Genomic DNA, 27,451 nt, shown 5'->3' with positions numbered 1-27,451 from the left:
GCTGGCCTCTGTTCTAGTTTATTATATAAAAAGTAAAGATCTGTAAAATTCTGAAGACTAGGGCAAATACCTCATCAAGGTGTCTCATGATTTAAATGGTCCTTGTTAGCCTTATGTGTATTTAACAGGGTGTGTTATCTTAATGGAAAAATCAATTGTTCATTTAGTAAATTTTCTTGTCACAGTCTAAAAGTATGAAAAATGATCCTGCAGCATCAAAGAAATGGAAAGATGTTTTAAAAAGAAGCAGAAGTATTTTAGATGAGAGACAAGTATAATGATATATAATGATAACCAGCCACGATTATAACTAATAACACATTTTATCATTGGGTAAAATAGGTGATAGGTAGTATGAAACTATAATATATAAGGAAATTATTTTGTTTTGAAATACTAAAAAATGTAATTGGCAAAGTTCATAAAATTTAAAATGCTGATTATAATAATTATTCTCAATAAAAAATTAGTAAAACAATTCTATCTTATTTCCCATATAGGGCATTCCTGTTGTTCCTAATTGGCTTCAGGCATGAGATGGATGACTTCACTTCTAAAACCATTTCTTCTAAAACTGAGAAACCTGATCTTAAAATTTTCCAGATTTTTCATGCCTGAACCACTCATTACACAGAGTGCTAGGAATGACAGATGAACCTAAGTACACAGTAATGTATTACGGAGACAACACTGTAGGACAAATTATGAAATTTTACATCAATCTAATATGCAAGAATGTGAAGTTTGTTGTGTCTTCCTTCCTTCCTCCCTCCCTCCTTTTCTTTCTTCTTCCTTCTTTCCTTCCTTCCGGCTCCATGCCCAATGTGGAGTTCAATGCAGGGCTTGAACTCATAATCCTGAGATGGAAACCTGAGCTGAAATCAAGAGTCAGACACCCAACTGACTGAGCCACCCAGGTGCCCCAAATTTGTTGTCTCTTAATAAAAGCTCTTGATGTTAGTTGCAGCTCAGAATCATAATCCAATGCCAATAAGAACAGTTAGTTGCAAAATGCAGGAACTTTGTTTTGGAGATGAGTTTCAGATGGAAAACTGGGTTCAAGTCATCTGATATCCAGAATCTTGTCCTTTATACATGTGGCAGAGAAGGTGTTATCTCAATGCTAAAATATCATTAATTTCATTTCCCACCCAGACTTATTTAATATACCTTTGCTTACACCTATGTATTAATCAAATTGAATCATAACATATGATAGCTTGCTTTTCTACAGTTAATACTATAGCCTAGAAATTTTTCCATGTCCATAAATATCCCTTGAGAGTTAATTTTTAATGACAGCGTATATTCCATTATATGGCTTTATAAAAAATTTACTCAACCTATGTATGAGAATACCACATGTCATTTAAACCTTATAAAAATATTCATCATCATTCTTTTTGCAATTTGATGGATTAAAAATGATATATCTTACTTTAATGAGCATTTCTTCTATTACAGGTGAGGATAAACTTTTAAAACATGTTTATTAACTTATTATTTCTACATTTTTAAATAGTGTATTCATTTATTTTCTCTATTTTATTTGACTGGGTTTTTTTTGTTTTGTTTTGTTTTTACAGGATTTCTATGAACTAGAGCACGAAATTCTGTTAACTGTATCACCTGTCTATAATTTGCCATTCTATTCTAAATATGATTTTTTTGGTCATACAACAGTTTGTATTTTTACATTGTGGTGTTTGTTTTTCAAACTTTCCTTGCAAGATTTCTTTCTTTGCTTTTTTGCTCAGAAAGGCCTCCACTACTTTGGCATTAAATTTGGCACTACATTTGCCATACTCTCTTCTAGTTAGTCCATTATTGCATTCTTTACTTTTACTTCTCTAATCTATTCTAAATTTATTTTGGTATATGGTGTGAAGAACCAAATCTAAATATACAAATTTTATTAAAATAGATGGCTGAGAGTCCCAGGATCATTTGTTGAATAGATTTTATTTTTTTAAAATTTTATTTATTTATTTGAGAGAGAAAGAGAGAGTGAGAGCATAAGCAGGGTGAGTAGCAGGCTCCCTGCTCAGCAGGGAGCCTGACCAGCCAACACAGGGCTCAAGGGGCCCAACTGATGGGGGGCTCCAAGGGCTCAATCAACTTGGGGCTCAAGGGATTCCAGGGGCTGGATTCCAGAACCCTGGGATCGAGACCTGAACCCAAGGCAGACGCTTACTGACTGAGCCACCCAGGCACCCCTTTTGAATAGATCTTTACCCATTGTTTGGAGCTGCCTGTTTTCTTACATAATAAACTCATATGCTAAGCTCTACTTCTGAAATTATACACTCTTCCATTGATTGCTTTGTTCCTTCTTGTAATGATGATTTCATCATTATAGTTTTTTATAACATAATTTAATACCTAGTAGTTTTTAAGTCTTCCATCATTGATCTTATTTTAAACTTTTTCTTGAGTAGTTTCATTCATTTATTCTTTCTGTGACTTTTACAATCACATTCTGATGTTCCAAATAGCAGTCCTATGTGAATTTGGTAGAATTAATGTGGTATTAATTGACATCTTATTACATTCTAGCTTTCCATCCATAAAATGTTTTTTCAGGTGTTCTTTTAAGGGCCTCATCAAACTTTAATTGTTTCCCTTATATAGGGCCTACACATTAAGTTTGTTAGTAATTATTTTATCTATTTCTGCTATTGTTAAAGAGCTTTAATCATTGTATTTTCTAAATGGTTATTTCTGACATGGAAAGCTATTGATTTTTGTGTAGTTATTTTGTAACTGGTACCTTTATTTATAAATAATAACTTTGCTTCTCCTTTCCAATAGTCATGTCTTTTATTTATGTTTCTTTTCTCTGTGCATTAACCAGAAATAGAGAATTCTATAACATAACAGTAAAAATCACATCCTTCCTTTCTTCTTTATTTTAATTGGAATGTCTCTGGGGCTTCAATGTTCAGTATATTTTTTCCATTGTTGTCAAGTAATGCTTATTGTTATGTTAATACACTTCCTTCTATCTCAATCTGCTTTTTTACTTAGGAAAAAAATGTTAGATTTTATCAAATATTTTTTCCTCTATCAAGATGAGCAAATGATCTTCATTACCAGTGCTATTAATTGCATTAATATATTTCTTTAAAACATGGAATGAATTTATTATTTGGCCATGTGTTTTAATTATTTCAGGTCTGTGGGTTTTGATTCCTAACTACTGGGGTTTTCAAAATTCTATAATCATAAATAATACAGGATATCTATAAGTAATCTACAGCTAACATCACACATAATGATGAAAGAGTGAATGCTTTCTTCCCAAGATAAGAAACAAGACCAAATGGCTACTCTCATCTCTTCTAATCAACAAGGTACTATACAGTTGAAGAGGCAAGGAGAAGTTAGAATCCTAGAAAGTGAAGTTTTGGGAGAATGTCAAATCATTAATTGCTTCATGCCTTGTGTCTTTCCTATATGAGTGCAGAGTAAAATGAGAAGTTAACACTCATAGCTTGATTAAGTGGCAAAAATAAGGCAGCCATACCAGATTATAGAAGAATTAGTAAATAGCTGAGACTCATAACAACCCTCATTAGAGATACAAAGTAATATTTATTATGATTTTGGAAGGTTGAAAAGTAATGATTTTACTAATAGAATGAAAAAGTCAGCAAAAACCCAAAGGATATCTTAGGGTTAAATGTTTAGACTTAAATGGGTAAACTTTTTGAGTGGGGTGGAAATTGAAGGCTACCAAAAAGATTAAAGTTGAGGTATTCCTCTTTTTAAAACCCTGAGATGGTACATATTACCACATGAAACCAGGCATCCATGGTCATACAGCATCTGTCAACATAGTCAGTTTCAGAACTAATCTGCTCTACGATTTGAAGAGGAGAGTAGCTGTTGGGGTTTCCTTGGTGCTTTCCCTTCTATGAGATCTAACCCACACTGCCTTCTAAAGGAAGTGCCACAATGGAGGATTATTCTTCTCCCAAGTGCAATCAAGGTTACAGCTCCTAGCCTGAGGACACAACATTTGTTATCCAATAAAAGTTATACAGTTAGAGATGAAGTCTTCAGTTTACCTGGGGCTATTAACATTTAAGATCAAACTTGTTATCCCAACATGATGAAGATAATATTTCTTCACTGACTGATCTTAAATATGTCTTTGGCAACTAATATAAGTCTGGCCGAAAACACGTTTTAACAATTTGGTTCCTTATTTATGAGAGATTTCCAACTCCTTTAGAAACACCATAACTTTTAAAGAAGATAAATGATAATCTGAGGCTGAGGAATGGTAATTGAAGGAAAACTGTTAAGACAACTAAATAGTTTTATTTTGTTTCTTCCAATTATGTATACATGAATAAGATGTTATACAGTTTTTATTTTAGGAAAGAAAGATTATATTATTGGTAATTATTTCTAAGAGTGAAATTAATAATTTTATAGCTTTTAGAATGTATGGTTGTAAAATGAGAATTCCATTCAAAAAACAATGTTATTTTCCACCTAACTAAATGTGCAACTTTGGGGTCTTGTATCTGGGCAACATATTAGCACATCCTGAAGAAACTGGGAGCACAGCCCCTTGTATCACATTAGAAAAGAAAACTTCCCTTGCCATACTCAACTCTCTTTCTGAATCCAGGCACTAAGACTAATGGAGTCTCTAGACTTGAATTAATAATTAATAACTTGGTTAATAATTTTCAACAGGCTACTGGGCACTTTCAGAAAAACAAAGCAAAACACTGTCTCATTTAATACGGGAATATGGGGAAAAGAAAGGGAAGGAAGTCGAGGTTACAGTGTTGGAGCAAGTTAATAGTTGACATGTGTTTAAAGACAGTCAGTTATGTAATTCTCACCCCAGCCTGGCAATATTCCTCACAATTATTTGCATTTGACTACTGCAAAAACTTAGGGCTATATTATTTAGTGAAAAGTGCATGAGTTTTAGAATTGCATACATAAAAATGGATTCAGGTCTTAACTCTGTGAGCAATAGCAAGTTATTATTGGAGATTCAGTTTCTGTAAAATGGAGATTGTAAAATCAACCTTCCCTGTGTTTTGGTGAGAACTAAACAGGATAATATAGATGAAGCGCTCTTTCGGTGTTTGACATAGTAGGTGCTTGATAAATGTGAGCTATTTTATGCCTTTTTACCCTCCATTGCACTTAGCACTATCAAAAGTGTTTACTGAAAAAATAAAAAGGCATTGTAACTGGAACTGAATCAGTTTCAAAACTGAAATCTATGATATTCTCCAAGTCCTGACCCAGCTTCTTTAGCCACAAAAGCAAAGGATCTTAAACAAAGAGGAGAAATCTTCTCTTTCTGATGAATGAATTTTTTCAGAATCTAAATATTTCTTGCCAAGCATTCAACTTTGCTATCTTGCTACAATAGAAGTGAGAGTGAGAGTTGAATCCTGTGGTAAAGGAAAAAAAAAAAAAAAAAGATTGCTCCTCATGGCTGTGAGCCATTGAAGCTAACAGTCACAAATAAAACTACTGGATGTTTCAAGATTCCAATTTTTGACACCCTTTCTTAAAATCTCTTGACTTCATACCAAGTGTTATACTTAAATGGCACTTTCAAATGCATAAAAGTGGACAGAGCAGTGACTTTTACTTTGAGGTTGGCTCAGAAAAAGGAACATAAAGACTTATGGGTTTAGGTGTGCTGTGAGCCTCAGTAAAATGCTATCCTTTCACCAATAAATTTTTATTCCATGGTGCTCAGATTAATGGCTCCTGGTCTTTCAGAGTTGTCTGCCTTCCTGAGGAACATCAACGACGCATGAATCAAGTCACCTCTGTTCTGCCAAGATAACAAAGTTAGACTCTGGCAAGGGACTAGAAATCCCTTTGATGAGCCAATTGTCTCATCAAAAATAGAGGTCTTTGTCGTAATTTAACTTTTGATGTAAAACAGCTTCACAATTTTACTGAGAATGCTGACATCTGCAGAGAAACAGATGAAGATGGCATTTCTAGTCTCTCAGAGAACCACAGCATGAACTTTACTCCCGTTTTGAGCCATAAACGTTTAGGAAAGGACTATAAAGGATACAAGAGGCCATTACATGTGTCACCGTCTTTTCAGGAAGAGTCACCAATAATCCGATCCAGACAACTCCATGTCTCTCTCTCTTCCGTCTGTCTCTCTCATTGCTTAAGAGATAAAGTGTTTCTAATCACAGTAGATTTGGGTCCTTGCAAATGATCTTCGGAAAGAATGGCTGGATTAGGAAGGTTAGTATTTCTAACCAGGAAAACCTGCATTAATCACAGATTTTCAAGCTTTGCCCAGAGCTCAGGGTTTGGTGTTGCAGAGGCCTTCAATGACTGATGTCCTGGGTGAGAAGGAGATGGAGGGCGTGGCTGTGAACCCCCAGCCAGATCTAATTTTATCTGTTTTGTATTTGGAGTTTCATTTTTCAAAAATGTTTCTCCTGCTTGAGAAGAAAAAGGTTGAAAATCATTTTATTAAATCATTTGTACACCTCACCCCATTAATTAATCTAGGCTTGTTATCACTGTATTTTACAATGTAATTAAACCTTTCAGACAAGTACTATGAGCTCATTTAAAATATGATAATATAATATTGACAGGAACTCCAAGAAGAGAAGCAGTTTTTTTCTTTTTCTCTCTGCATGTGCCTAGAAGATGTAATTTAAGGCATTTTAATGTCAGATAATAGTGCCTGACCAGCAGAACACTGTTTCTTAAAAGATATCTGTTTAATGATTTTTTGATAATGCGCATTTAGTCTTCAAAAGATATTATATTTGTGAAATAACTTTTCTAGGATCTGAGTTAACACAGAATACCTTTTATACACATGTAGTGGCCCATATTCGTTTACATTAATCATTCAACCTTGAAAAGAGTCATTGTTCCCTTTCATCACTTTATTTTGATTAAAGAACATTGTATGTCTCCATTTGTATCTTCAGCTCATGGTAAATTCAGTGTCATCTTCTAAAGTCTTAAGAGTGATAATTCCAAGTAAAAGTAAATTGATTTTCGTGGAAACACTTCTAAGACTTCTAGAGTTGTTTCAATGATTTTCTTATTATTTTAAAACTACATGTGAGACAATTTTGAAATACATGTACATATATATATATATATATATATATATATATATATAGCTTAGTTCAAGTTGCCTCTTGAAATGTTAGTTGTAATATCAATGCTTAAAAAAAATACTACGTATATTTTTAGCAGTGGCTTTTAGTATGTAAGGCTTTGTTTTCTTCTTAAGTTTTTGTTATTCTCTCCTCATGATAAATCTGTGAGGTCACCTGGAAGGGTCTGTTTCTAAGATTGTACCGGCTCCTTTTGCAGATCACCAACAACGTATTAGTAAATTCATTCCACTTTAGGGAATGATTCTGGTCATAAAATAGTGTTCTGCTTATTTCCTTGCTTTATTCTACATCAGATTTGCCAGGCATATAAAAGATCAAATTACTAAGTGCTAATTCTATTAGAGTTTTACACAGCTCATGTGTACAAATGTTCTATGTCTTATTAAAGGCAGCAAAAAAAAAAGAGAGAAGGATTTTAAGAATTTGGGTGTAAAGCAATTTTCTGCTTCATAAAATACAGTTAGTGTCACCTTATGTTAACAGAAACATTCTTGGATATGTGATTTTTCTCTTCAGATTTGCTTTTAATGAAACCGGCTTAGTATTTCAGAGCACACCCCTTTAAGCCAGATTAAAAAAAATATTTATAGCAAAAGCTATACAAACAAATGCAGAATGATATCTAGACCCAAATCTTCACGTTATTCTCTCAGCTCACAAGATCCATCAATTTGGTCTTCAAAATCTTTTTTAGTATTTATTTTTACACACTATGATGGTAGTTTGACCTTCATTTACTGCCCATTGTTTCCTTCGGTGACAATCATTAGAATTATCTGATTTATCCCAGTGTCGCTGTTACTTCAGTGACATAACCAGATAGTCAATGTTTGCTTCCAAGATAATTTATTCAGAATACACATTTTATTTTTTCCGTTAAATGTATTTGTTGTATGTCTTCCATTGATCTGGAAAACTTTTCCTATAAAAGGGCAGATAGATAAATATTTCAGGCTTGTGGGGCCGTATGGTCTATCTCCCAGGAATTCCTTTATGGAGAATAGTGGAACTAATACAGGGATTCTACCTCTGCCTCAGGTCCTGAATATACAAATGCAGTTAGGATTCCCAAGGTGGTATTAGGGAAGATGACAGTGGAACTTAGGGGGCAACCGCTACACTTTTGAGAGGGGGAGGAGACAGAAAGAAATGGGGCATGGGGACAACAGGCCTACGCCCGCCTGTCCAGAGAAAACTGTGCATGTGGACTTGGGGAGCATAGCTGATGCTCACACTTCGCAGGCATCTCTATTTACAAATACTGTGTTCGACTACAGTCAGCCTTTCAGGTCAAGTTTTCTTATATATTTCTCTCCATTCATGTGCATGTTCTTGCTCACTTGGCTATTTGAGACTATCTAAGTTTAAGCTTGCATACTAAAATTTAAGTCTCTGAAGTATTTTATACCCATGCCTTTGAAATACGGCATCAAGGATCACCGTCTCTTTCATACACTGAGTGCATGAGTCTGAAGTGGTGCAGAGGTCTATTTATACTCCATCTTTGATAGATGAGTAGAAAACTTGACAGAGAAAAAAGCGATACAGGACTAATTCTCCTCTGAGAAATAAATTCTTTATACACCATTTTGCTGTATGCAATTTTAATGGATTACTCACAAATCTTTTTTTCCCCATTAGAACTCTATGTGCTATTTTTATTACTTTCTCCCAATTCCTGGTTTTTATTTATTTATTTTTCCCTGAGGACTCTGTCTTGCCAATTGTGCACTTTGCACAAATACAACCTCAATTATTGTTAAAGGAAACTTTGTATGTGTCTTTTACAACAAACAATTCAAATAAGTTTTGAAAGAGGTTAGTGTAAATTAGCTAATAAGACCCTTTTGGTAGGCAAAGGAAGGGCCTTTTCCCCTTTCCTGATGGATATCAGCTTTGGATTACTTAGCAAAGCTACCTGTGCTAACACTAGGCATGGAAGGCTTAAGAAGAAATTTCAACCCTAGCATTTCTTTTTTTCCTTCATCTCCCCAACCTTCCATCTTTAAAAAAACTTTTATTTTAAATCCTGGCTCCACCAGGATTTAAACTAGTTACTAGTTCCGTGACGTGGGCTAAGCTCCTCAACCTTCCTCATTTCTCATTTCCTTAATCTATGAAACAGGGAACTGAACACTTACCTCTGGATGGTCCTTTACAGATCAAGGATTGGATGAGATGAAAGAATTAAAAGACTTTAGTGGAAATGAAGGCTTTCGCGTGATGCCTGACATATAGTAAATACAGAATAAAACGTAGCTATTAGAATTGTTAAGCACCTCTGTATGTAAAGCATTCTCACCCTTAAAACAAACCCCTGTCCTTGCTTTCAAAGCTCATGTGATTCAGCAGCAGCAGTGGTAGAAAATCTGGGCAAAGATAAAATAAACCTGTGTGCTAACAAAGCGCAGGGAAGGGAGAAACGAATTCTGATCGGGGTACAGGTCAATACAGAGGTCTTATCTGGTGGTCAGAGATGTTATTTTAGGAATATAAAACCTGTGTATTTTTAGGACAGCCTATCATTAGAAATTGTTGCAGCCAAGGTCATGATTCATGGAGAATCATTCCCCCTTGACTGTGAATTGTCACTGAAGGAAACATTCTAGAGATGAGAGGCGGAAAAAAAGTGGCCCTCTAGGAAGGAGAAAAAAATGAGTCTCATTAATCCAGAATTGGCAAATCCCCTTCATCGTAGCACAGAAAAGGAAAATTTGAATGCTAATCTTGTTCAACCAATAAATCTTATTTTATCCTGAAACACCCTTCTTCGCTTTCCCTAATGATGGATAACAGCTTAGTCAGATTGCTATAATTATATAAAAAGATACATCTTTAGAGTAGCACTACCTAGATGTTCTTAGAACCAAAGCAATAGGGACGCCTGGGTGGCTCAGTCGGTTAAGTATCTGCCTTCGGCTCAGGTCATGATCTCATGGTCCTGGGAGCAAGTTCCCTATTGGGCTTCCTACTCTGTGGGGAGCCTGTTTATCCCTCTGCCTTGGTCTCTCGTGAATAAATAAATAAAATCTTAAAAAAAAAAACAAAGAAATAACAGGACTATTACACACATTGCTGAATTACTGTATTTCCTGCACTTTTCCACCAATGACAGAATTCCTATCATAGAATTTCCCTCAAAACTCTGGGTAGGAAGACTGTATCTCTGACTCAGGACTTGACAGTAAATAAACTCTTTAACATTTAGAAAATTTCATAAATATCTTAAGTAGCATGTTTATACCAAGAAATAGGACATAGTCATATTTCAACTTTTCTTGCGGGTAGATTTTAGCAGAAAGCAAAAAATCAGAAACTATCCTATCCAATAACATCCAATGTCAGTGACATTTTAATCATTTTCTTACATAAGTCTTTAAAGAGCTGGCTGGAGTACAAACATTGTATTTTGAACGTCTTTCTATATTTTCACATTAGATTCCCGGCAAAACAAATAATTAAACCATAAACTACTTATTAAAATTTTTCTTTTTTACCATAATGTCAGTCTTTTCAATATGAATATTAATCTGAGGCTCCCTGATACTCAACAGTCATGTCAATTGTTTTTTAACAGAAGTTAACTGTGAACTTTGTTTTTTGCTTTTAAGTTTTTATTTCCTTGTTCTTTATGGATATTTTTTTCATAATAATTTAGCACCTACTGTTTTTAAATTGAACAAAATCAGTCTCATTCTTGGACAATTAACTTTTAATTATTTCCAGGGGAACTCATTACTACATTAGTGCAAGCAAGCTAAGGAAATGGAATATGTAATTTAGCACTAAAATGCCCCATTTTTAGATACTCCATATATGTTTTTAGGTTGCATTTGTTGACGTTTAATTTTCCAAATTATAACCAGATAAAGTGCAGTCACCACAGCTGGTTAAAACATAAGTAAAACTTTAAAATCACTTGGTTAATCTTGAAAAAGCAGCTATAAACAGATGTGATACTAAATAATTCTACAGATTTTATTTCTAGCTTGCCAAATGGTGCTCAGATGGAACGCAAACATAGCATTCACTGACTAGAAAATCAAAGACAACTTAAAAGAATGCCTTGATATTTCAGGTGGGACTTGGTTATCAGGAGACTTGGCTCAAGCACCTGTTGCTTTTGAGTTTGGAAAAAAGGAAGCTGGTGCCTATTCTGTATTCACAACCATCTTCAGAGACTGGCAGATGGCCAGTGGCAAAAAGGAGACGAGGCCAAAATGCAAAATAGATGATTGATAGATAGATGAAAAGATAGACGAAAACATAGTTCAATACTTTTTTAAAAAAATAAATAGAATTACATGCGTTTTATATCCAAAAGGCTAATAAATCCAATGTCATCTCTCCAGAGGAAAGAAAGGCAGCCTATATATTCAGAATTGATAAGGGGCGCCTGGGTGGCTCAGTCAGTTAAGCGTCCGACTCTTGGTTCTGGCTCACGTTGTGATCTCTTGGGTCCTGATCCCATGGGTCGTGATCTCATGGGTCAGGAGATCAAGCCCCACATTGGGCTCCAGGCTCTGTGGGGAGTCTGCTTGATGACTCCCTCCCTCTGCCCCTCCCCCCGTGTGCACATGCATGGCTCTCTCTCTCTCCATCTCTCTTTCTCTCAAAATAAATAAATAAATCTTAAAAAAAAAAAGAATTGATAATTTTCTACTCCTGAAAGTTTAACTTCAGAATTTTCTGAAAGAGTATCCAAAATTTCCTAGTTATTTTATTTTAACACGTAAATGTATGAGTTAAAATAACTTTGTTTTACAAATATATATTTGTTTGTTGATTGATTGGTTCAGTATAGGTAATATGTACATGTGACAAAAATTCAAACTCTTCCAAAGGAAATATGATGAAATGGTAATAATCTCTCTTTATGCCAATTTCCAATTCATGGCAGTTTCCCCAAAGGTCAACCCTGTTACTAGTATCTTATGGATCTTTTCAAAATTATTCTCTATATCAGAGTATATTTCAAAATGCTTTCTGTAATGGATAAAATAACATCATAGCTTATTACACTGTTATAATTAATTCACACAAAAAGAATTAGTACACCTCTGTTAAAGCTAGCTAGGCTTGGAATGCTCAGAAGAAAAAATAGACTTTAATTTTGTATTCTTAAAAGAACAATTTTTTATGCTGTATTTCAGAACATGCTAATTAATTAACATGCTAAGATTGTTTATGTAAATTTGAAAGGATTATAAATTGCACTAAAATAAATTCAAATTCAATTTACCTCTTATGAACATTGCACATCTGAAAACAATTATCTTGGCTGTATGGAATTTCTAGAAGCACCTTAGTTCCTTTAGAACAGTGAATTTCTTCACTGTTTTAGTAGCAGTGATTTAATAAAAATTCAGAAATCAAAGATGTTCCAGTGATCTTAACTAGCTAACAGTGTTCCCAAATCTCCTCATTTATTTATTGCATATACTGTACTTATCCAAAAACTTGCTTTCTTTTATCAACACCTATTTCATTAACTCCTAATGGATTTTAAAAACAGGGGCGCCTGGGTGGCTCAGTTGGTTAAGCAACTGCCTTCGGCTCAGGTCATGATCCTGGAGTCCCGGGATCGAGTCCCGCATCGGGCTCCCTGCTCAGCGGGGGGTCTGCTTCTCCCTCTGACCCTCCCCCGTCTCATGCTCTCTGTCTCTCATTCTCTCTCTCTCAAATAAATAAATAAAATCTTAAAAACAAAACAAAACAAAACAAATATTTTTATCTTCATTTTTTTTTTTCTATATTTCTCTATTCCAAAGTAAGGATAAGTGTTTTCACACAACTTTGGTGTAACCACTGCAGGCTCACAAGACTCTCAGCCCACTGATACAAGATCAGCCTTTCCATTGTGCTTGTCTCAGATTACCTCAGGATCCCCTGAAGAGGTTCATTGAAAAGTTCAATCCCTGGACTCCACTCTGGACCTACTGACTATGAATCCCTTGGTGAGATTCAGAGAAATCTGCATTTTAACAGGCTCCTGGGGCAATTTTTAACTGTACTAATAATTGAAAATTACTCAACCTAGGGCCACTCAGAATTAAAGAATACAAGAATCAAATATGTCTAGATGAGATATGTATTTCACATCTCAGGATGTAAAGTCAAAGAGTTTATTGATTTGTCCAAGATCAGCTAACTGTTGGCTGGGCCATTAGGTATTCAGACATCCAGTCTAATCCACTTAGGACAACAAAACATGAATGCCTCTCTACTATGCATTTAGGGAATTTTGATTCCTTTTGAATAACGGAGGAATGCTTCCTCACTTCTGGGCTCCTCCTGAACCTTGGCTGGCTGGTTCTCCCTGACACCGAAAACCCAATACATGTAATAAGAACTCACTGAAGAGAAAGAAACTCATTTGGTCTAGACTTGGGCTACTGGGCTCACCACTTTCAGACCAGTTTTCAGGCCTTTTCAGACCTTACCATTGCTGCTGAGTATATAATTAAAGATAACTGTTTCTCTGATGCCTTCAATCAGAAATGATAGCATTCTCTTTTTCCTGTCTATCATGACTAGGCAGCATGACAATAAAGCGTTCCAATTAATTTTTCATCAATTAAATAATTCTGTTGGATCTGATATTTCAGTAAGGATATAACTTTCTATCAAAGACAAAAAAAGAAGAAGAAGAAGGTAGCGGGAGGGGAAGAATGAAGCGGGGGAAATCGGAGGGGTAGACGAACCATGAGAGACGATGGACTCTGAAAAACAAACAGGGTTCTGGAGGGGAGGGAGGTGGGAGGATGGGTTAGCCTGGTGGTGGGTATTGAGGAGGGCACATTCTGCATGGAGCACTGGGTGTTATGCACAAACAATGAATCATGGAATACTTCATCTAAAACTAATGATGTAATGTATGGGGATTAACATAAGAATAAAAAAAAATAAATTAAAAAAAAAAGACAAAAATAGATTGTTAGTTATAAATAACTTCATATTTTGCATTTAAACCTGACATTCAGTTTATTGAAAATGGTAACATTTTCAGCTATCAAAATATTACTAATCTGTAATTCTGATAAACAGATGGAGATGATTTCAGCTTGAAAGAGAGTCAGCATATGAAACATAGATCAACAAAAATTTATTTAAAATTCTTAAAGCTTGGTGAGTTCTAAATGTCCATCTGAAATTCAGTGCATTTTGGAGTGGAACTTTATTTTATCCCAATTCATGGTAATAAGCCTACAGTTATAATTAATTTTGGATCAGGGCTGCTGGACTTCCCAAATAGCTACTATTTATTAGATCTGGACTTCACACCTTATCACCAAAGCCAATGGATTTCCTTATGTGAAAGAATCATGTAAATGTGTAGTATACTAGTAGCCTTGAATATGAACTTCGGCCATACTCTCAAAAGGGTTATAGGCTATGGTTTTGCCCAGGATATAAAAGGTACATTTAAGCAGGTATAATATACCCTGCTGATTAATCTTAATCTTACAAATTTCAGAGTGGGCCATATATTCTAAGAATACATGGAATGTCATTCGACAATTGTGGGTTTTCTGATCCTCTCTTTTCAATCTTAAAATCTTGGACTAAATTAAGACTTACAACTAAATCAGACTAACAGAATGCTTTATATGGTCCTCTGAGGATTACAGTGGAGTTGCACCTTACTTGAGGGCTAGATATGGAGGTGAGTAAGTAGGTAAAAATCACACTGGGTCAAAATATGTTTGAAATTCCCTTAGTACAGCTCTTTCAGGAGCCTGCCACTCTTTTAATAAAACTACTTCTTCCTCCAGTGGCAGTATGGACTGTTGGATTTTGGCTGATTGTAGATGAAGTTGTTGGCTTTATTTTAGGATCATGTGGTATGAAAAATATCTGTTGTTTCCTTAAACCCTAAAGTTACACTCAATCCTGCAAACATGCCTATGTGTTTAGGGGTACATCAAAATAAAACTGAAGGAGATAGGTATATTCAAGTCTCCTTGGTGCTCCTATTCAGAAGCGTAAGATTACTGATTGGGGAAAGGTTGGATTGGCTGCATTATTTAAATTTGTTCTCTCCATTTCTCTCTCCTCCCAAACTTAGGTAGTTTAATTTCTGTAAGCTAAATGAGCATATGATTGAGTACATTCTATTTTCAGAAAAAATTAGCTGTGCCCATATAAAAAGAATTTTTCATCCTTAATTAATTTAGGTTGATAATACATTTTCCATCATTAATGAATTATTGGCCACTATCTCTGACTTTATATACTTTAAGATTTTTGAAATATACTACACACGATACTTTTTTTTCTATTTTTCTTTTTGTTACTGCAAAGAAATTCAGTTCATTCAGTGGAAAAATAACAGCCAGTGCCATAGTATGTTCAAGGAAATGTAATAGAAATAACAGGTCAAAACAAATATAGAACAGTTATTCAAAAACACTTTTCCCTCATCTCATGTATCTTCTTAAGTAAATATGTGATACTAGTATTCAGTAGTTACATGTCTTTACCATTAGTAGGGATTTACCTATTCTGTTTATTCTTTTGATGAGTAGAATCATGGAAAGTATTTATTTCCAAATTTTTACCTGTAGTCCTATGACTTTGATCAGGGCTAAGTAAGTAAAATGAGGAAAATTCTTTAAAACTGAGACACCAGGAGACTAACTCCCCAGTATTCAACCTGCTTAATTATAAATATTGACATTTTATGCTAAACATCAGCTTAGTCCTTACTATAGCCATAGGGTTAATACTGACAAAGTCAATGGATGGGAACAGCTAAAGTGACCAATTAGAATTCTCATGAAAGTGCAAATTTCTGGCCTTGATCATTTGCATGTATCAGTCCAACTGTATGTGTTGGATTGCTGTATTAGTCTAGGCATGATGTTAGGTGCTGTGGAAGACACTAAAATGAGTAAGGCTACATTTCTGCCCTTGAATTTATGTTCTCTCATTTCTCCTTTGTTGATTCTTCCTTTTGTCTTCAACTCCATGTGGCAAAAATTCAAATTATACACAAGAGTACATAATAAAAAGTAATACTCATCCTCATGCCTGTCTCCAGAGGCAAATATTGTCCTCAATCTCTTAATGTGTTTTTTCAGAGGTATTCTGTCTATACAGACATGTATGCAAATGTATTTTAAAATAATTTTATATAGGGGCGCCTGGGTGGCTCAGTCGTTAAGCGTCTGCCTTCAGCTCAGGTCATGGTCCCAGGGTCCTGGGATCGAGCCCCGCATCGGGCTCCCTGTTTGGTGGGAAGCCTGCTTCTCCCTCTCCCACTCCCCCTGCTTGTGCTCCCTCTCTCGCTATGTCTCTGTCTGTCAAATAAATAAATAAAATCTTAAAAAAAATAATTTTATATAATGAAAAATTAGCATCATACCTCATTATGCCATGCCATTATCTAGCTCTTGGAATCTCTTCTATTTTCAATTTACACTTTCTGCATAGCTGATCTTACTCAGCCCTATGAATTTAAATACTATCTATATGATAATGACTCTCCAATCTGAATGTCCAGCCACAACCTCTTCCCAAAATTTCTGGCTTATATATTCCCACCTACTCAACATTTCCATTTGAAGTCTGATAGACATCTCAAACTGCACTTGTCCCCAACCAAGCTCTTTATTTCCCCCCACCCCAGACTCTATTTCTTGTGCCATCCTACCTATCTCAAAAAATGAATGCCAGGATCCACCAAATTACTCAAATAAAAATCTAGAAAGCAGCCTTGATTCTTCTACACCATACAGGAGGCTCAAACTCATGACCCTGAGATCAAGAGTCACATGCTCTACCCACTGAGCCAGCTAGGCATCCCCAGAATTTTATTTTTAACATATAATGAAATATTTTTAACACATCACTCCTCTGCTTAAGTTCTAGAATCTAGAGGCTTCCCTTCACCCTGAGAATAAATAAAACTGTTCCTGGCTTACAAAGCCTTCCATGTCTTGGTGCTTTGCAAATTGCCTGACTTCATTTGATACCATTCTCTCTTCACGCTCAACCCTCAATGCTCCCAACTCACTGCACTTCTTCCTTTCGTCATCAGATCAGGCTTGAACCCACTGTAGGGCCACTGCACTTGCCAGTTCCTTTGAAATACTCTTTGCCTTCACCTTGGTAGATGTAGCTGGTTCTCAATCATTCAGCTCTAAGTGTCTCTTCCTCCAAGAAACCTTTCTTGGCCACCCAGTCCAGAGCAACCACTGGCTTTTTCAAACTCAACAGATCACTCATCATCAACTGACTTTTTAATTAATTATTAATTTAATTAATTATTGATTTTTTGTTTTCCAGCTTAATAAGCTAAACTCTAAGCTCCATGAAAGCTTTGGCTTTAATACCTGATTATTGTTTGAACTACCTCAGTCTTTATACTAGTGCTTGCTATTTAGATTAGCGTAGAAAGCATTCGATACATTTTTAAGTACATGAATGAGTGAATGAATATTTTAAGAGCCTATATATATACACTTATATACACACATGTACCACACACACACACGTATAATATATATATATATATATATTTTTTTTTTTTTTAGAGAGAGAGAGAGTGAGCATAAGCAGGGGGTGGGGGCCGGGAGGAGGGGCAGAGGGAGAGGGAGAGAAAAAGTCCTAAGCAGGCTCCACACTCAGTGTGGAGCCAGATGCAGGGCTTGATCTCAAGACACTGAGATCATGACCTGAGCTGAAATCAAGAGATGGATGCTTAACTGACTGAGCCACCCAGTGCCCAGAGCCAAAATATATTTTCAATTAAAAATAGACTTTCAGATGATGAAGGCTAATGAAACCAAGGTCCCTTCAAAGGAGGCTAGGTTGCTTAGCATGTTACCAACAAATAAACTCTTGTTATTCTTATCGGTTTTGCTATATTTTCCCTTATAATGTTCTGTTTATTTCTTTTGCCATAGCACTCATCACTGCCAACTCTATTTTCTGCATACCTATTTGCTTAAATTCTTTCTCTTTATGCTAAAAATGTAAGCTCCATGAGGAAGTTTGTTTACCACTGAATTCATAATCTAGGACAGTAACTTGAACACAAAGACACTCAGAAATTTTTGTCAAAGGAGTGAAAATAGGAGGTCTGGTTGAAAGTGGTTGATTCAGGTCCTCTCAATTTTCAGTGAAGAAACAAAAACATTCTTACCTACAAGTAATGGGCCACCCATTGTAAGTAAACATTTTTGATCATGGATCTCATTAAATGTTCTATAACTCAAATTCCTTTAGACCTTGGATAAGCCATTACAAACATTTTGCCTTAGTTTTTGCTTCCTGAAAAATAGGAATTAAAGGAAATAAACAAGCCAATTAAAATTATCTTATCTTTTTAGAGCAAGCCCAACTTGAGAGTTCAGTAATCACCACCAACTGATTATCATTCAGGGGTAAATGAGCACAAAGGAGAGAGTAAAAAGAATGGAAGAAAAAAATCTGAGAGGCAATTTTTGTGCTGCTTAGGATAAGACTTCTCTTGTTTTATTGAACTTGTTAATAAAAGCTCTAAAGTCTGGGGAAATGCTTCCGGGCAGCAAAAGCAAAATTTTGAAGCACACAGGTCTAAGGAGAAATTAATAAAATGCAGTGGGGAAATTAAATTGAACAAAAGTGCAATGAGCCATAGTTAAACCAATTAATTAAGCAGGTTTTGATATGTATATAACTGAGTTGCTGAAGAATGTTAATCTCCAGTGTTTAAACCAGTGTTTGGTATTCAGCAAAACACCAAATGGTAACATGCTGAAAACTTGTAGTTTTTAAAGTAGTGTTCTTTGATGAATTCCTTCCTTATTCATAGGCATCACCACTTTCCCTTTTTCAATTAATCTTTTTAAAACAATGATGCTTTCAATAATACACAAAAGTCTTATGCTTTGTTCGATTCTCTTCTGCATTCTTTTTATGCCAATTTCAAAACCATGCAATTTTCTTGCAGCCTCAATTACAAAAATATTTATTTTTCAGTAGTATGTCTACTACTTTTCAGGAAATGACAAAGATTAACTTGCTTAGTGCATCTGCAGCCTGGCAGGTGTGAGGCAGGACGGGTGAGGTGTCAAGACCACAGGCCGGGAGTCACATAGATCTAGTTTCAGTCCAAACTTATTCCTTAAGAGCTATAAGATCCTGCACAAACAATCTGGCTCCTGTAAGCCTCAAATGCCCCCACTGTAAAAATTTTGCACAAGCTAAATATATTTGAAAATTCCTTGGCACAATGTCTGGCAGAGAAATCTCTCAATAACATGGAAGTATTAATATAATGCCATTTGCAACAATGCAAAATGGCTTGTTTTGGAACTTCAAACATAATTTTAAACACACATATATAATATACATGTATATTATGTGTATATGTATTATTACATGTATTATGTCATGTAATAATAATATGTATTATTACACATTACATTATACATACATATGTATGTATACTATATGTATAATATAATATATATAATATATAATATATAAACATGTGTATATTTTCACCAAAAATATTTTTTAAAATAATGAAGTTGTTGGTGGAAGATATGTTTCTAGACTAGTGTCCCAAACCTTCATTTACAACGATACTATTTCAGTTGAGAATTATCCTCATGGTAATCTGCCTGGGGTGGCTAACTTTCCTGGTTTTCCTTTGACTCTCCTAGCTTCAGCACTGAAAGTCTCTCATCCTCAGAAACCCTTAGTTCCCAGACAAATCTAATCATGATTCCTTCATTTGGAACCTAATGCTCATTCATTCATTCATTCATTCATTTATTCATCTGTTTTTCTGTAGTACCAGGTACATTCTTAGGTTCTGGAGATATAAAGACCAATCACCCTCAATAAAGCCACAGCCTAGCAAAGGAGACAAACAAATGAGCAAGTGTCCATAAGACCTATGGTGACTGCTGATGATGGAGTTTTGCCAAGGATGTCCGAGAAACACCGGGACTGGGCACCTCACATAGACTTGTGGTTTAGGGAGACTTCTCAAAGGAGGTGAGCACTGAACTGGAACTTGAATTAGGTGCACACCTCAAGCCAGAGCCTTCTACTTCATTCTTTTGGGAGTTTTTCATGGGTGAGCTCTGTATTACTTAACTAAACATATTGAAATGGCATCTCCTGAGATGTATTTTGGCTGTCATCTAAACCGATTTTGAATAACTTCCAATGTGCATGTAATCTTTATGGAATGTCAACAATATATGAATATAAACGTCTACAAACTCTTAATTGTATAGCAGTTCTTTCCACTCTGGAGATACAGGAAAGTTAAAATCTATTTTTAAGAATGTTAATCTCCTGCTTGCTTTTTCGTTATTTGACATTCATGGCACAAAGGAAATTACGGGAACAGGTTGCACTGAAAACAAAACAGAGGTTATAATAAATAATGTTGTTCTAACCATAATACTGTACTGGTTGCCCCAAAGTTAGCAAGTCAAACATGTTTCCGACAGCTTATTATCAAGGACTTGGCATTCTATTCTTTTTACTTCAATAATGTTTCAAGTATTCCTGACCATGCCTCTATCATTACAGCAAATGCTGCAGCAAGATGGTAAGACAGAGGCTGGTCCACAACAGGAAGCTCTGATGCAACATGAACACATGAAGAGCCTGAAGATTCGGTTCTTCACCTGCGGGGAGAACTTTTCATAGACTGAAGGTGGAAGGGGACTTATTCCCAGACAGACTGTAAACTCTATGGGCGAGGGAGGGTGGGGGGGTGGGACAGGCACCACATCTGTATTATTTGCTGCTGCTTTCCCACTGCTTGGGATATAACTGATGCACAAAATGATTGAGTGAATAACAAAACACAGTTGAGTCTTCGCTCCATATTTCCAACAAATGATCATTCATTCTATGAAAAACTCTAGGGACTAAAAACTCTTTGCGATTCATGAAAAATCGGACCACACATTCTATTTCTGTAGAGGTTGGTTAGTGTCACTTTATTCCCTAACTTTAACCACATCTCTAACCTTCACCAGTAACCTTTGAGATATTCACTGGAATTTACTAAGAATGTGCATGTGACCATGCATACACCGTCCTTGTTAGAGTAATGATATGTCATGCCATGTTTTCTGAAGAATATGGGCCAAGAGCATTAATTTATAGACCTATCAATCACAATCACCATCTAGTTTAAGCTCCATAGACATAATAAATGTATATCAGATAATTATTTTATTGACGCTGAAGGTTTTTGGTAATTTTGAGTGATCAAAGGAAAATACTAAAATTCCCTAAAATCCTGAGCATTTTTTTGCCTTTTGGTCATGGGTTTTGTTTTTTTTTACATGTATACATCTGTTCATATATACGATTATGACACACCTGACATCTAAAATTCAATGGAAGAGTTATAAGCAACAAGTCTTTGTAAAAATTTTAAACTTTCTGTATTACTCTTTTTTACCTTTGAAGTTTACTACACCAACTGCAGTTGAAGCCAATCTGAGAGGATACACAGGGGCCACAACCATTAAACTGGAGGCATGCTAGGAAACAGGACAGAATAGGTTTATCAAGACTAATTGGCAGCATGGAGAGAAATTAAAAAAAAAAGACTGCTCAACCAAAATTAAAATCACCCTCCTACCCCCATATACACACAGGAGCAAGATACTTATGCATAAACAGATCAGATCATTAAACTTTCCACCTAGCCCTGTTCACATGGTAACTTACTAGGTAATGGGGTCATCTCCACAGCTGAAATATTGGTAATTTTTGACATTTGTAGCTCTACTCGGTGGTATTCATAAATTGTTCTTCTTCGAACATCTGTAAAAACAAAAATAGAAAAAAATAATCTTTCAAGATGTCTTCGCCTGTAAAACAACATCTGATAATGAATGTAGAAATGATTTACTTTTTACCCAAGCTGGTTTTAAAATGAAGATTTAAAATAATCAATCCCTGTGAAGAGATTGATTATAAGAAAAAACCTGAAAATCACGTACTGATATACTCAGAAGTCTTTTTTTTTTTTTTACTTTTTTTAAAAAAGCTTTTATTTATTTATTTGAGAGAGAGAAAGAACACAAGCAGGGGGAGAGCAGAGGGAGAGGGAGAAGCAGGGGAGCCCGATACAGGGCTCGATCCCAGGACCCTGAGATCATGACCTGAGCCACCCAGTCACCCCTCCACTGTGTTTACTTTTGAAAGCAGTCTTGGGGATCTTATATTTTATGAAGTCCTCATGTATATGATTAAATTGCTCCAGAATTCTTTTTTTTTTTTAAAGATTTTATTTATTTATTTGAGAGAGAGAGAATGAGAGAGAGAGAACACATGAGAGGGGATAGGGTCAGAGGACGAAGCAGACTCCCTGCCAAGCAGGGAGCCCGATGCGGGACTTGATCCCGGGACTCCAGGATCATGACCTGAGCCGAAGGCAGTCGCTTAACCAACTGAGCCACCCAGGCGCCCGAAGTCTTTTTTTAATCAATTAAGTTGAAATGTTGATTATAGTCCCAGATACCTCACTTCACTAGCAGGGGCTCCAACCCATTGTTCCCTATGATATACTGAAGACATATTCTTAATAGATTTATGTATTTTGAAAGGTTCTGACATAAAAATCAAGAAGGTAAGATGACACCACTTTTTAAAACTAAAGCTAAAGTGAGTCCTTTAGGAATGGGTAGCAGTTAAAAATTTTTCACAGCCTAAAAAAATAAATAAATAAAAATCACAGCCCAAATAAAGTTATTTTGCCAGAAGATGAGTCTGAGTGCTTCAAAGGTTTAGAATGAAATTTCTTTAATAGAAGAAAAACAGAACTTAAATCACCTTAAAAATTTAGTACTGGTATTTATTAAATATACAGTATCATGTCTGAGGAAGGTTAATAATTAGTACTTATATTGCATGAACAAATTTATAATCGTTCATCAGCAAATCCAACAGTATCCCTGAGGAAGAGGCTAGATGGGAGACTTTGACATGAACTTTAATAATTAAATATCAGATAAACATGGCAAAAACATTTTCTTACAGTCAAGACTGTTGATGAAATATATTTAAAATCTATTAAAAAAAGACCTGAGCTTTATGCTAATGAGCTTGCCTGAAGTTTGGTAAATGGAATTGGAAAAGTAATGTTATCAGCATTTTATTTAGCTCTGAAAATGCCTGTGATGACAGGAAAGCATTTCCTGAATACTATCATATCTATCAGGAATTATTTGGAAAGCTATAATTTTATTGAAAAAAATATATTGGTATCCAGTCTTGGGAAGTCGAATGTCATAGTGGTTGGTAGTACATGCTCTTGAACAGTCTTGTGTGGCTCACATGCCAATGTCGCTTCTTAGTATCTGTGTGACCCTGGGCTCCTTTGTTAGCCTCTCTGTATCTCTGTTCCCTCATCCATAAAATAGAGATAATAGTACCTATACCACTGAGTTGTTTCGACAACTAAAATGAGATAATAAGTGCAAATTGGTTAGAACAATCCCTTTCACACTGCAAGTACTCAATACATGTCCAACATGCTAACTATACATCACACTGGTTACATGCTGCATGTAATGGTCTATTTCCATAGACCTAAACGCACTGGAGTCACACTAAGACTCTGAAATCAGGCTTCCAGGAATTTGTCTCCCACCTTAGCTTTAAGAAACTTAAATTTTGACTAAGGTCAATTGACCCAACTGTGATCACCTCTAAGACATAAAGCAGGAATATGGTGTTGAGGAGATAGCGAGCTGTCTCTTATTAAAAGTTTCAGGAAATGTAAATATAGCTACACATCCAGGAGCAAAGTCAAACATCCACTTATTACCTACACATATCTCTACTTTTATCCACTCATATCCTTTCACTTATTTCTGATGATTCACCATGAAATTCTGCTCTGGAAGAGGAAGGGGGGCGGCCTCAAATGAACTCTTTTGGGGCTTGGAGAGGTTCTAGAGCCATTTGCGGAATGTATCTTCAGGTTTATCAGACTGGAAAACACTGCTTAAGAACCATAATCTAATTCATTTCTTTTTGGTATAAGGGAAAGATGCATATATAATTTTCAAGGTATAAACTTTATCAAACATTAGAGAAAATACTAATTTTAGGGTATTTATAAGGTTTCTTGAGGCACATTTTTTTTTTTTAAGTTTTAAGGCACATAAAAGGATTATCCAGCTTCTGCTTTGTCTAAATAATATACCTTCCTATATACTGCTTTCTCGTGTATTTTTTTTTTAAAGATTTTATTTATTCATTTGACAGAGAGAGACACAGCTAGAGAGGGAACACAAGCAGGGGGAGTGGGAGAGGGAGAAGCAGGCCTCCCGCTGAGCAGGGAGCCCGATGTGGGGCTTGATCCCAGAATCCTGGGATCATGACCTGAGCCGAAGGCAGACGCTTAACGACTGAGCCACCCAGGCGCCCCTGCTTTCTCGTGTATTTTACTAAATAAGTTCGTTCTTGGAAATGAATAAATAGCATTAAATAACATCGCTTTGCCATGAGATCACAGGGTTGGGGGTTTTTGAGTCTCCTTCATACTCAAGTTTGCTCTATCATATTTGTAGGTGCTTAAAATACTAGTTTTCTCTTCATTTCATACTATACTTTGAAAATCTCAAACTACTGACATATTGGCTATGGAGCCTCTGGAAGTTAATTATTAATTATGCACATGGGGTTAAGGGAAAGTGACCTTTTTTGCTCTGCTAGTTCTATCACCTGCTCAGACCCCTCCAACTATGGGGATGAAATGAGTTCAACAAAACTAAGATTAATGAGAATGATTTTTGTTTGATGACCTGCCAATTAATGACAGCTTCCAAACGGTCATTTTTGTTGTATTTCAGAGATACCCCGGTCAGAAACAAGTAATTAGGAATGTATTTACTGGTAGCTCCTGCCAATACTAGAAGCTTTCATTTGATTCCAGAAATGTATTTAGCTCATGTGTCTTCTTTAGAAAGTCAGCCAAAATAATGCTGTACCAAAAATTCAGTCTTAGTAGTGCTGATACAGCTTTAACTGTTTTCCTACAACTTTACAAAACCAAGTTTGACTATCATAACCATTAGGGGCTTTTAAAAATTAAAAAAAAAAAAGAAACTAAATCTCTGAGCAGACTAACATGTAGAGAATAAAGTTTAGTATCCAAAATCTTAAGGTGATATGATTCAAAGTGTGACTAATGAATTGCATTTTTTAGAAATTCTGAGCAATATTAACAGGCGGGAACAGAGTGATCATATGGAAACACCAGGAATCCTGTCCAATCAATATTCACTCTGGCCGAAATGAACACAGTTTAATGAATACCCTGTGGCATGATTAGCCCATGATCTAGTTTATTTGCTTGTTTTTAAAGCTAACATTCACATAGAGAATGTATGAGTAATTTCCTAAATTGGCAGATTCTTCCATTTATATAAATATTTTAATATTGCCTGAACTGTCAAGTAAATGATTTCCTAGCATGGCGTTACTTATGCATTGCCAATGCTTCATGACTGGTCCCAAGTGGTTATTTCTTTTCGAGTTCCAGTTGAGCCCACCACACAGCACCATTCACTGAGAACTCTTTAATGTAAAGAGCATGTACTGCACAACAAGTTCATTCCCGTCATGAAGACTCGGGAAAAAAAAGAGACTCTTGAGAAAAAAAAAAGAGAGAGAGAGAGACACCATTACAGCAGTGAATTAGAAAAATGTACTCCACTAAGCGAAATAACTGGTTGGTGTTGTTAAATCAAGCATCTACAAATGGAAGATGCTTTTGCTTCAAACATTTCTTTATTCCTTCTGTAGTTCTAATTCTATTAAACAAAAATGTAATTCATTTTGGCTAAGGCAACATAAAATTTAGAGGGCCATGAAGTACTAAGCTGAGCCTCTTCGATTTTCTTCTCATCATTCCCTCACTGCTTATGAAGTTTCAGGCCACTATTAAGACCCAAATGGGCAGATTCCATAAGTTACTTGAGCAAACATAAAGAAAATCAGGAACTTCATCTAAAACCAATCTTTACTTTTCTCCTCCTTCCACGTATATTTACTAAGGGCTTAAACAAGATGCATGTTCTGACTTCTTTAAGTAGTCTTTGCCCAAGAGGAGAACCAGAACGAACACTGGGACAGTAAATGGTCAAGCAGTATCTGAGTGGGCTGGTGCGACATGTGGATGGCAGGCCTAACATCATGGTTCCCATTGACCTAGGAACTGTTCCTCTGAACGTGGTGCTTCCCCCAGGGGAACACACCTCTTTATTCCTGAGACTTATGGGGAGATTTTGTAATGTACATTGGCAATGTCATTAAGTCTCTCTCTCTCTGTTTTTTGTTTTTTTTTTCTGGGAGAAAAGAAGATTGTGACTTTCTTAAATCAAATTGGGTGAAATGCAGTAAGATTTCCTTATTTTAAAATCAAGTTTTTAAAAAGCTTTTAGTGCTAAATCATGCAGATGTTTGGCACTTGTGTAAGAAAAATCCCCTACATTTCCAAGAAACTAAACTTCCTATAAAAAAATCCAACTGGAAAAATTAACATGTGGGCATGTTTATAAAGGTATCCAACCAGTGTTAGTTAAAAATAGAAATATTCTCTGTGTAGTAGGGAAGTGTAAGTTAAATAGAAATAATCATTATGTAATAGGGAAAAATAAGAAATAATTAAGGCAAAGGAAAGTATAAATTTGAAGGCAAACATGAGAGAGAAAAGTGAAAAATTGAATCTGAGGTCATAATTTAAAATTAAAAAGACCTTGATAGAAAAGTTAGATTTTTCTATTTAGATTATTTTTGAAGACAATTTTGACTACTTTCCTATTCCTTCCATGGTAAGGTAACCACTGCAAAGATGAGCTTTTGATTCACTTTATTGAATAAAATAAAAGTACATTAAGTTGGGTTTCTCTTCCTTGGACCAATAAATCCTAGCCTAATAGGTACTCAATAGATATTTATTAAATACATAAATGTTTAAATGTCTTGAATTTTTAATAATGTATTAAAGTCCTTTCTGTGACTTTTAGTATATTAGAAATAAATTATTAAATAAATCGAGAGACACATCTCTGTATTGGTAAAATTTTATTTTATCTGATATTGGTATAGGATAAAAAGTTAATGAATAAATAAATGACTGAATAGATTTAAAAAAAAAACATAGCCAGGGGCGGAGCAAGATGGCGGAGGAGTAGGAGACCTGGATTTCTTCTCCTCTCAGGAATTCAGCTGGATAGGGATCAAACCATTCTGAACACCTACAAACTCAACAGGAGATCGAAGAAAGGAATAGCAACAACTCTCTGAAC

At 35.5% G+C, this 27,451-nt stretch overlaps 1 protein-coding gene across 1 annotated transcript in view; it reads right to left on the bottom strand.

The window, feature by feature from the left end:
* The window catches only part of PLXDC2 (plexin domain containing 2), a 435,549-nt gene that overhangs the window by 70,411 nt on the left and 337,687 nt on the right, over nt 1–27,451 (bottom strand). The window contains exons 10-12 of the mRNA XM_081818908.1: nt 21,858–21,953; nt 21,586–21,667; nt 21,504–21,510 (exon numbers count right to left, since the gene is read on the bottom strand). Of these exons, the coding sequence (XP_081675034.1) occupies nt 21,504–21,510; nt 21,586–21,667; nt 21,858–21,953 (185 nt within the window). The remainder of the gene's footprint in view (nt 1–21,503; nt 21,511–21,585; nt 21,668–21,857; nt 21,954–27,451) is intronic.

This window comes from Leptonychotes weddellii, chromosome 5 (genome assembly GCF_054177405.1).
Source record: "Leptonychotes weddellii isolate Sample4059 chromosome 5, ASM5417740v2, whole genome shotgun sequence".
Classification (NCBI taxonomy): domain Eukaryota; kingdom Metazoa; phylum Chordata; class Mammalia; order Carnivora; family Phocidae; genus Leptonychotes; species Leptonychotes weddellii.
Note: the sequence above shows the minus strand (reverse complement) of the source record. Positions and strands in the feature narration are given on the sequence as shown.